Genomic DNA, 11,581 nt, shown 5'->3' with positions numbered 1-11,581 from the left:
TCTTTCTCTCTCACAGACGCAGAGCAACAAATGAAATGTGCTACTTCCATTTTCGGAGGGGTGGCAGAGTGCTCTTCTCCCGCTGTGAGTACGTTTCATTCTTACAGCCACGAGGAGGAACATTTTTCTCCTTTTTTTTTTCCACACAAAGCCACTTTGTACAAATGTAACACGTTTTATTGACAGATAGCAACAATTACAATTTAATTTAAAAATGTACAGGATGAACAACAAAGTCGAAATATCTTTTAGTTTAAAATTAAGTTTAAAGAAAAAAACAACAACCAAGAGATACTCCATTTTAACTTAAAACCCATAGGTTATTTTACACCATACTGAACAGTTTCAGCGCCATTTTTAACACTGGATTTATTTTATTTAATGTACACATTTTTGATTTGCCTCTGCTGAATGTAGTAAAAAATAAAAAAAACTAATAGTGTGTTACATTTCAATGTGACACAATAATATATTCTTTGGTTTGCGGTAAGGGAATTCAAGAAAGATATTGTACAAAATGGGACGAACCACCTCTCTGGGGGCCGTCGACTCACATGTGATTGTCAGTAACTGTCTGTTTGACCTTCAGGTAGCAGCCGTACACCACAAATTGCATTGTATCCGTTGGATTAGTTCTAAAGAAGTTCCCCGTAGGCTCAACTTCCAACGTGATCACCTTGACAACGGTCATGAATAGATTAACAAAAAGGATCACATTAGAAACATCCATTAAACTCCATGTAAATGACTGGAATGGTTAGTGTGGAGCTGCAGACTAACCCTTGCTGGTCATTGAATTTATGCGGATTTTGGACACAGTGCTGCACCAGCTGATTTACTAAATGGATAATCAATCAGCAACCAATGGATGAACGAACTGAAATGTTTGTTTTGTATGCACAAAAAAAAAAAAAAAAAAAAAAAAAAGGAGGGAAATGATTGCCTTTATGACACTATAACATTTCTGTCGTGTAAAATCTGAGAACGCAGGGAAGTAGATTGGGAGGATTTTGGCAGTGACTGAGCTCTTCCACGGAACTGCAGACATCCACACTCTAAAATTGGATTTCCATTTGAGTCATGTTGTCTCCATTCATTCTTTTCGCTGTCTTTCGCATTTCTACACATGCCTCCGAACCACACACAGTGAGGCGTGACATAGGTTTTATTCAGTCAGAACACATTGCTTTGTATTCTCATGCGTCGCCAGCTTTTACCGGGTCTTTTTTGTTTTTGTCTTCCCCCCCATATCGTGTCCAAATGCTGTCTTTTTGTCGTTTGTTGGCGAAGGTTCTTCACATATCCTTCGTCCCGCGCAGCTGAGCGTTTTTCTGCCCCTGGACGAGAAATCTGATTACGGGGGTCATTTTAACGACGGGGAGGCATTAATGACTTTGGTTGGCATTAATGACTTTGGTTGGCATTCTCTTTCGTGGTGTCTCTGTTCAGTCGCGGTCGCTAGTGCCCGCCTCCGCTGTGAGACTCCCCGGACACCCAATCCATGATGATAAACGACATGCTCATGATCATGAAGATGAATCCCAGGGCGGCGAAGCAGGCGGCCTGCAGGAGCGGAAGGAAGCAAAAGGACAAAATGAATAAATATAGAAATAACCACTGTAAAGCATCCTGGCTGGCTGAAGGAACAGCGTTGTACCTGAATCTTGGGTCTGGACTTTAACGGCTCCTGCTCTTCGGGAACAATACGGACGTAGAAGATCCCAGGGAGGATGAAGATGAGGCTGGGGGCAGATGTGGCGCCTGAAAATGACAGTTGGACACAGTCAGTGATCACACCGCCACACCGCCTCACACTAGCAGAAGTTGCAGTGAAGCTCAGACAGGGGCGGCCTATTCTTCCCGTGCAAACGTACCGATGATGCCAAAGATGTCGCGGATGGAGGGCACGAAGATGACCAGCAGGTTGACCACAAAGATGAGACAGAATGCAATGGAGATGTGCACGACCCAGCTGAAAGGCTTGTCGGGGAACAAGATCTGGAGCAGGGCCCTGCGGATCTACAGAGGGAAGAAGTGGGAGAATGTCACGATATACAAAACTATACATAAAAGTAAAAGTTGATCTTGTTTTATCACCACGGACGACATCATCCTTAACAAACTACTGTTGAGAAGCTGTAAAGCCACCTACGGTCACATAAGTGAGCATAAGTTTCAAGCAGCAGCAGGTGCTTCCTGTGCAGTCATTCGGTATTAAAGGAGTAGCTTGGGGGAAATTTGCTCATTTGCTTTTTTTGGTGAGAGGTAGACGAAATCAACGATACCCGGCTCATATATCTGTCAGTTCAATACGAAGCTTGAGAGAGCAGCTGGTTGGCTTTGCATAGAGACTGGAAGTAGCTGGTCTGGTTCTGTTCTAGGACTACGAGCACCTCTAAAGTTCACCGCAGGCAACCAGTGGAGACTCTAAATAAATAACCCTCTTGGAAAATAAGCTTAAATAAATGTTTCTGTGGATAAAACAAATGAGATGCCAGGTGTAAATTATTAAGATTGAGATGTTCTCGTAGACCGATCTGTGAGTTTTGGAAAGAGTCGGGCTAACGGTTTCCCCCTGCTTCCAGTCTTTATGCTAAGTTAAGCTAACATCAGTGATATAACTGTCTGAAGTGTTTATGCCTCCAGTATGTGTTTACCGATTTGCTTTGTGTCCTGATCTGAAAAGGTCAGGACACTCACTTTTAGCAACTCTAGATCATTCTGATGACGTATTAAGATAATGTGTAAAAAGTCAACACACTATTGAAAGAGAAACAGCTGGTTTCAGAAGTTACACTCTGGCAGTGACAGCACTGAAACAGTAAGCTATATAAAAGTTGACTTATTCCTGGACATGCATGCATCCTTTGGTATCATCAGTTATGTGGTGTAAAGGCTTCTTATTTTGGGCAGCTGTTGTAAGTTCAGTATGTGTCTGGACATTTCTTTCAGTATTTAGGAAAACCTAAAAGAAAATGTCAAATGTTTTTTTTGTTTGTGTCAAAAAGAAATTCCTCATTAAAAAAAACATGGCATGCGGAGTGCCACATGGCTCAATTCTGGGTCCACTACTCTTATGCCTCTACTGCTTAAATCACTATAACTAGGGGACATCATTCATAATGTCGATTGTAATGATTGTAATTAAATATGTGGTTATCCCATTTAAAAATATAATTACTACATTTTAACTCAAATTAACTCTATTTAGGTCAGACCCTTTTCTCAAGGAAACTTGTAATTGCATAAGGCTTCACTACACTGGAGCTAGGTTCTTTTTTATAAAAAAATTATTTTAAGGTGCAAAATGTTTTAGGTTTTTCAATATTTTTAATACGTCAATGTTTAATTATTTTCAGGCCGCATCTGCCGATTTATTTTCTTGACTTATCAATTAATTATTTTTTCAATAAAATATCAGCAAATTGGAAAAAAAAGGTCCACACAAACCTGAAGAAATCCAGATAAAAAAATCACATTTGAAAAGCTAGAACCCTTTTGGATTTGAAAATCAATTATTCAAATAATTGTTGAAGCTTTATATTCTTTTAATCTTCTCTTTGATTTGATCTGGATGTACTTTTGTTATGAAGAGAGTTCTAATGTGTGGAAATCATCCCAAACGTTGTTGTGCTTGCTGATAGGCGTCTTACCGGGAAAAGGACCACGGGGACGGTGAGAGTGACGGCGACCAGCACGGCCACGCGCACACAGAGGACCAGGACGTCCAGCGTGCCCTCACGACTGTAGGTGTGTAACAGCTCCGACTCCACGTTACCTGCACACACACAAGCCCTTTTACAAACCTCACGTGGTCCGTTTGCTGACTCGCAACACTGGGTAAATGCATACAGGCTCCGGGTAAAAGTGACTCATTCATTGGAAAATTCTGGCCATTCATAAACTTTGGGAACAAGGTGAACTTTAACTCAAAACGTTATCTTACCGAAAAAGGTGAGGTAACCAAACAGAGCCGTCAGCAGGTACATGATGAACATGGCCAGGATGGAGACGTTGGCGACGTTCTGCATACGTTTCTTGGTGGCACTGTGGTGAAGGCGAGCACAGCAATGAGTCATGAGAAGCATCACATTTTGGATTTTTGTGACTCGCCTGGCGACATTCTGACTCACTCTCGTAGCTCGGTGTAGATTGGTAGCACCTCCGGGTGGCAGACGAAAGCGAAAGCCAGAATGGGGATGGTGTACGCCGTCTGAAAGCCAAACATGCCAAAGGTCAGTGAGTAATCCACCAATGGGGGCTCGAGGACCACAATCAAACGCTTGTTTTATAACCGCTGTTGACATAACATCCCTCAATGCTGTTGACACAACGCGTTCTACTCCAGTGGAATCCGCTGCGCTACCTGAGAGATAGATGCAGGTGACGCAGGTAATGTGATTCAGTGTTTTCCTCTGACCTGCGAGTTGACGGTGAAAAGTTTGGCCTCGCAGGCGTCGTCTGTCCCATTAATGGCGGCGTGGGAGAGGTGAGCAGTTATGTTCATATCATCACCGTCCAGTGGACAGGGGATGTTGAATTTCTTGTAGATAACCTGGGGAGGCAGGCCTATTGGTTAATCGCAGGAAATTAAATAATAAATATTTAACAGAGGAACAGGTATATTTGTTGGCTCAGTTGAGACTCACCGAAATGAGGAAAAACACCATGCAGGAGAGGGAGAACCCACTTGTGTAGCCCAAGTAACCTGTGTTGCAATGATAGTAAATGTTGCAGCATGATTTATAGATCGTGGTGACGGCACTTTCAGTTTCAATGCAGCACAAAAAAAAAAAAAAAACGGGTAGTGGATAAATGATGAAACGTGGGAGAGTACAGGAAATTTCCAAATATAAATAATAGAAAAAATGAATGAATGCGACGACAGGGATGGAAAGACATACCGAGTCTTTTCATGAGTGCTAGAGGAAGGATGACCAAAGCGCTAACAATCATGATCAAGTAGTTTCCATTCATGAACCATTCTCTGAGAGACAAGTGGACAAACAAATGACAAAACAAATCAGTAAATCACCAAACAAAAAATCAATGGTGTCATTGATGAATCACTTTATGTAAAATATATATATATATATATAGCAGTTTGACACTCACCCTGTGTTTTCCTGTCTACCGAGGAAAGCTAGAATAACCAGCGGGAGCTCAGACTTGACGATGAAGAGGTAGCTGGACATTGCTAGAAGGAAGTGAAAGCAGTCGATCTTAGCACATGCTTCCATTTACAGATATCAGACGTAAACATCAGAGGGAGGAAATGAGGAAATTATACCTCCTATGTTGTGAACTGTAATGATGCACGCAGCCAACATTTTTCCCGGGGCACCAAAAGCCCGATTCCCAAGCTGCTCATAAGCCCGGATGCCTGAAAAATAAATGATACATATATGAGTGCGGTAATGAATACAGCCCAAAAACTGTCATATCACAGATTTGAGTTGAGCTGTGTGTGTTGCTTACCAACAACTCCAGCACATTTCAGCAGGAGATGAATTGAATAAGCAGACAGAACGGCGATGCACACCAGCAGGATTCTGAAACACACAAGAGCAGAGATCCCATTTAATTTGTGTCTCACGGTTAAATGTCATAAACATTATTATTATTAGGGCCGTCCATCGATTTAAAATTTTAATCAGATTAATCACAAGGTAGCTGTGGATTAATCACGATTAATCATCACCATTCATAAATATATGAAAAATTCCCATTTTGTATGTATATTGTTATGGGAATGGAAAGATAAATGACATATATATATATATATATATATATATATATATATTTATATATATATATATATATATATATATTTATATATATATATATACTTGCGATACAGAGTACTGCTACTTAATATACCATTACAGTTCTAACAATAACTTTAAAAACATTCAACTTTGTGTTTTCCTGATACAAACAGCAGAGTTTGCAATAGATATATTAATAATTAATGTTTAACCTGCTGTCAGTTACACAGTTAAAATAAATATTAACACTTGACAACATTAAGACACTCCGGGGAGACACTCGCTAACGTTACTTTGTTTTTTGATAGTTTCATCTTTTTTTTGCGTTAATGTGTTGAAAAATGAGTGCGGCCGTTAACTCATGAAATAAACCGACGTGCATTAACCCGTTAATTTTGACAGCCCTAATTATTAATATTGTTGTTGAGTTAAAACTGTGCTCATTATCTGAATAATGACAGAAAGAAACTTCTCCAACAACTAAATTCTCACAAGCGATTCTTGTGATTGTTGTCTTTTTAAGAACATTTTTGAGAGACCGGCTCCTCGGCCTTCCCCACGCACCTCCTCCCCCCTCCCCCCTCCGCCACATAGCACAGGCCTGATCCAGATGGGCGTGTCTTGGATCTGATCGCCACGGGGGCTATTTTTAACCACTCAAATCTGATTGAGAGAAGCTGCGTGTGTATGAGCTCTAATGTACATTCTGACAGATCAGGCTGTAGCCGGTGTGTTTGTGTGTTCGGCATTCCACCTGCAAACTCACACCAGGTAGACCGACAGAAACACACAGGCATACTCAAGCGCAGAGCCCCTCCCCCTTCCACCACACATACCTGTCCAAACACAAATACACAGTCAGATGATACCCGCCCACACACCCACCCACCCCCGCCGTAGCCCTACTTCTAGCCTTTTAAGGACTACATCCAAGCTGGAACCACCAACACATACTTTATCCTGATTCTAATATTAACCCCGAGCCTAACCTAAAATAATGATGATTTATAATTCATGTATAAAGCACAGGTCACAAAGAGCTACCAGTTATAGTCGTAGTAAAATATATATAATGAGGGGGGAAAGCCATAATAAAATTTGCTGAAAGGGAAAATATAAAATAATCAGAAATCTTATTTCTAAAAGTCACTTTTTGGAAAGTGAGGACCAGGCAGCTCTGCTCTCTCCTTCTAATCCCGAGGAGTGTGCACGTGCGGCTTCACCAAAGTACTAAATAGAAATCACAAGAAGCAGAAATCAATAGACTGTTGTCTGCTCACGAGGGAACAATATTACATCTTAGAAATACTGCACTGTCCTCAAAAAACCTGCTCCTCCTACACGGGTAGAGACCTACACAATCGTTTAGCGACGTTTAGCCGAAAATGAGGAGCGTGTTTGGCTCACGTGGACTCACAGAAAGAGAATGATTCCGGTGTTGGACATCGCAAAAGCCAATCCCAGAATGCCGCTGCCCATGATGGCGTTGCTGAGGTTAAAGATGGACATGCCAAACGAAGTCTTCCCTTCGAACTGCAAGAGGACGACAACAGGTTACAAATCAGTGCACAATTTTAAAAAAATCATGTGCTACAAATCAATCAGACTTCTGGATTTTTCAACATACAGCCGAGTTAAAGCACTCACGTCTGTAAAGCGACTTTCTTTCTTGACACCGCTTTTATGTGGCAGAAACTCTTCATGTTCAGCCAGGCCTTCCAGCCCATCAAACCTACAATGGAATAAAAAAAACATTGGTTCAAGGGAGCCACGGGGAAAAAAAGCCTTTTTTAGAAATCCACATTTAAAACATTTGAATTGGAACGGCTGCTGTGACGTGTATGTACGTGTATCTGTAATGTGTATTTTGTGAGCCTTACCCATCTTCCTTGTGTCCGTTCATCTTCTGAAGCTCCATCCTGGATGCCGGGGTCGTGACTTGAGGGATCTACTTCTGCTAGACTGAAAGAATCCTCTTCAAACTGTCACCCGGCTGGAGGTAAAGAGAAAAAGATGATGTTTAATTCACGGCATGCTCACCCAAATCTACAAATGACAATGATGGTTTAACGTCAGCTGGGATTCCCATCAATTTACAAGGAGATCTCAGTCTGAGGGAGAATCGTGATTTTTATGGACATACTTTTGAGATTGGCTCTGGTCTCCAACGTGATAAATATAGTGTAACATCACAGTGGCAGACTGGCAAAGACCTATTAAAGGTACATGTATTTAGTTGAACAGAAGCCACAGCACTCGTTTAATTGCAATGCGACTAATGTAATACAAACAGAAAACTGTGTGTGGCTTTAAAAGGGCAGACCTATTTATAAAGTCTCAAGACACACGCTGCAATTTTCCCTTCTTGCCAAGGACAACAAGAATGTAGCATTTTTCTTTTACCCCGGCAAAAAATCCTTTCACGCCGCTTCAGTTTTGGAATTCTGCTCCCCGCTTCAAACGTGAGAATAAAAAAAAAAAATCCAGATTGTTAAAGAAAACTCCACCAAAAAGTTGTGACAGTTGGGATGTAAGTCCATTTAAAGCTTGTGTGACATGAAAGGCTTTAAATAACAAATGTTGTCAGAGGACTTATGTTGCTCTAATCTGTTGTGGGCCACACAAAGCTGGCATGGACGGACTCTGGGAACGAGCGTAGGTCTGCGCTGCCACGGGGGTCATGGGATACTTCACTCCTCTGCGGGGTCAACACTGCCCTCACAGAGAAGGGCAGTCACATGTGACCCCCAAAGGCCACACTCACACTGCATTGTGCCATTCCTTAAAAGTTTCACATGCAACCAGATTTTTTTTATTTTTTTTTATAATCCTACACCCATCAATAAACAGGGCTCTCTATAATAAACCATACAGCTTGGTGCTTGATAGCAGTGGGTGTAGAGATAAAACAAAGGGTTCCTGTGTAAACCGTGTTATTTAGTCTAAATACAGAGTAGCCCTTTTTTCCTGCGTACCGGCCACGGGGTCAAGTTGGGTCAGACGTTTAAAATGTCTCCCAGCTACGTGCCCAATGACTTTCCCATGCTCCACCGCCGGCACACGCAGCCAACAAAATATAGGCCAGGAATGTTTTCTCGTTTTTTTTTTCACAAAAGAGTTTTGATGGATTAATTACCACATTCTGAAAGGCAGATCCACGCCGGGCCGTGAGTTGCATTTTCACGTTGGGGGATATTGAGAAACGAGACAAACCTGGTTAACTAGAAACGTGTGACAGAGTGGAAACCGTAAAAGTGTGTGTGTGTGTGTGTGTGTGTGGGTGGGTGGGGGGGGGATGTTCCACTTAACCATCCATCTTAACATCATTTTCCCCCCAAAACTACTTACCCACAACCCTTTACAACATGTTGTAATCAGAAAATATCTCAGAATGTGACATTAAATAATCTATATAAAAATCATGTCATTGTCATTTAAAGTTGAACACAGTAGATATTACTGTAGCTTTACAATCCAGCAGCGTGCACCACATGGCTCTTGTCTGACGCAAGACCAGCAAAGTATTGACAGTAGCCCTTCCCTTCTCTTCCTCCTACTTCTAAAACACAAGACACACACATCTTACAGCAACTTACCCTGGTGGTCAAGTAAAAGGCAAGCTTTCTTTTCGGATCATTGACGGGAATAAATCCTTTGCGGAAGTTCACTCAATTCGGACTACCCCAATGTTTATGTTTAGCTTTGTTCTCGGGAGTCTCTCCAAAGCTCCTTGGTAGTGAAGAGAGGAGAGAGTGAGAGAGATTAGAGGCTGGGGAGGAGTGAGCGGGAAATGGTAACACCCATACTTAACCCTTTGTTTAACCCCGTACAGGTAGAGTCACAGTCCCAAAGGGCCCCGTGGGGATCCGCTCGCCAGGTGTCTGCACTGGGCAAGGTGTCAACTATACTGTCGACACAAAGGAAGCGGATCCGTAGTTTTCAGAGACAGGTAATCCAAGGAACCCATCAAATCGACAGGGTGCTTCCGGTCTGCATACTAGAGGCCAATTACCATGTCATTACAGACTATGCCGGTAGAAAGGAGGGGGTGGAGCGGGAGTCAACTGATGGGGGGGCTTTGTTACAGCCTGGGCGGATACTCACTGACAGTTTGCAGCCTGCTGGAAGTCACAGTGATGGTAATTAGCTTAGGAGATAAGCGCCGTTTTAAGATTGCCCACATGCGATTGTGCTTAAGAGTGGAAACATTTGTGCATGCATAGTGAATCGGGAAAAACAGAGACTGACACGAGCCGGTTGTAATGAAAGTAACACGTCGAGAAGAAGTTCCTTGAAAGTACGTCTTTCAGCATCCCAGAAAACGGAGCTTTTACAACATTTTTGCGTCTCCATATTTCTATATCATACGAGGAAGTGCCGTGGAGTTTACACGCTTCCTGAACACGGCAAACACGTGTTGAACCACTTACTCATTCAACAAGATTAAAATGTCGTCCACTTCTCAGGGGGGGGACGTTTCCGTTGGCTGATAAAGTTCCACTGCAGATATGAGTGTTGCCCGCACACCCAAGAAACACCCACGTTTTCTTTATCAGAGCGGGAAATGCTGGGAAATACCTTCTGTTTCCATATATCTAGTGATCTAGTGACGTGTACACAGAAGGCAGATTCTTTTATACCTCAAAGTCTTTTTTGGTTTCATTATTAGAAAGCTGGACATCATAATCAAGAATGTTGTCAAATTCAGTCTATTTGTTGATCGAGCTCCGTACAGATTATGTGAATTTAAATAATGAAAAAGCTCATGGCTCCCTCGGTCACCTTAAATGACCCTCAGCTAAACCCTCAAGTGATGTGGAAAGACTCCAGGACGAGGCCGCTAAAACATAAAATCACTCCCGTAGTTCATTAGGAGACACGCTATCTTCATAAAACGTCACGTTAAATGTTATTTTTGTAACCAACGGTGATGCCAGTAATTGCAGCCAAGATGCTCTCCCGTTTCAGTGTCGGAAACAAACCGCCAGCATGTCAAAGAATAGACCGCTGCAATAAATCCTCAGCTGAAAGGTTAAAGCAGAAACCAAGAAGAAGAAAAGAATGTTATCTGTGTCGCGACCGTAAGCACGTCATCAGTGGAGTAAATGACTATTCTCTCAAGAATCTCCTCACGTGGAAGCATGGGGAATTGTGTCGTGGCCCAAAGCGTGTATAGATAGCTGGCATGCAGGCCTTCTTCTGGTACTCACCCCTGTAGTAACAGTCAGACAGACGAAGGCCTTCAGTCTAAACAGAAGTAACGAGGTAAATTTCAATCTTGTTGGCTGGATCACATCAGAAATGTGCTTTTTTTTTTTTTTTTTTTTTACAAAGCAATGAAGTTCCCTGCCGCTGTAAGAGAAATGAGAAAAAAAGGGTGAAGGAGGGAGGTAGTAATTGCGCGAGTTAAGATATTTCCTGCCATGTCAGAGCCCCTCCCCGTTTCCTGCAGACTGCTCAGCCCACACGTGGTGCTCTGTTACTTCATGAAATACTATCAACTAACTGTATACATGCTCGGACACTGTAAGCATTCTGCCAGTGTTTTACTCCAGGAGCAGTTTGGAGTGTTCAAGCAATGTATCGAATGAAACGTAAAGGCTTAAAGCTGACAAATGAAGTGTTCAGTAGTCAATGTGACCGTGCAGCTGGTGGTGTCGGCACACACACAACGTGTTACTGTGGAAAGTTACATTTCATTTCTTCTCTGTAACTTCGGCTTTGTGCCATCAGCTGTCGCTGCCATCTAGTGGACCACAGACAGTAAGGTACCCAAGAAAAAAAATCACTGATCAGTAAATTACACACACAGT

The 11,581-nt window shown here is 42.2% G+C and overlaps 1 protein-coding gene across 2 annotated transcripts; it reads right to left on the bottom strand.

Annotated features, from left to right (window-relative positions):
* Positions 1 to 185: 185 nt before the first annotated feature.
* Positions 186 to 11,156, bottom strand: LOC311016662 (sodium-coupled neutral amino acid transporter 3-like). Of its 2 annotated transcripts, XM_084014517.1 has the most exons (17): positions 10,979 to 11,156; positions 9,365 to 9,497; positions 7,649 to 7,761; positions 7,416 to 7,500; positions 7,186 to 7,301; positions 5,479 to 5,552; positions 5,291 to 5,383; positions 5,116 to 5,197; positions 4,905 to 4,987; positions 4,650 to 4,708; positions 4,421 to 4,555; positions 4,134 to 4,213; positions 3,947 to 4,047; positions 3,654 to 3,778; positions 1,875 to 2,019; positions 1,658 to 1,761; positions 186 to 1,563 (listed from the first exon to the last, which is right to left on the bottom strand). In XM_084014517.1, the coding sequence occupies exons 3-17, from the start codon at positions 7,684 to 7,686 to the stop codon at positions 1,459 to 1,461; spliced, it is 1,425 nt and encodes a 474-aa protein (XP_083870643.1). In that variant the 5' UTR covers positions 7,687 to 7,761; positions 9,365 to 9,497; positions 10,979 to 11,156; the 3' UTR covers positions 186 to 1,458. The 2 variants fall into 2 exon arrangements, with proteins under 2 accessions (XP_083870643.1, XP_083870644.1); XM_084014518.1 differs by lacking the exon at positions 9,365 to 9,497.
* Between the last annotated feature and the right edge of the window lie 425 nt (positions 11,157 to 11,581).

The sequence above is a fragment of the Eutrigla gurnardus genome (genome assembly GCF_963514095.1).
Source record: "Eutrigla gurnardus genome assembly, chromosome: 8".
In the NCBI taxonomy this organism is placed as follows: domain Eukaryota; kingdom Metazoa; phylum Chordata; class Actinopteri; order Perciformes; family Triglidae; genus Eutrigla; species Eutrigla gurnardus.
Note: the sequence above shows the minus strand (reverse complement) of the source record. Positions and strands in the feature narration are given on the sequence as shown.

Excerpts from the sequence above, each read along its gene's own strand:
- LOC311016662 (XM_084014517.1), bottom strand. The coding sequence starts at position 7,686 with ATGGAGCTTCAGAAGATGAACGGACACAAGGAAGATGG. Across the intron at positions 7,501-7,648 it reads AACGGACACAAGGAAGATGG|GTTTGATGGGCTGGAAGGCC; the intron begins GTAAGGCTCACA and ends ATTCCATTGTAG. Across the intron at positions 4,214-4,420 it reads TTTTCACCGTCAACTCGCAG|ACGGCGTACACCATCCCCAT; the intron begins GTCAGAGGAAAA and ends TTTGGCTTTCAG.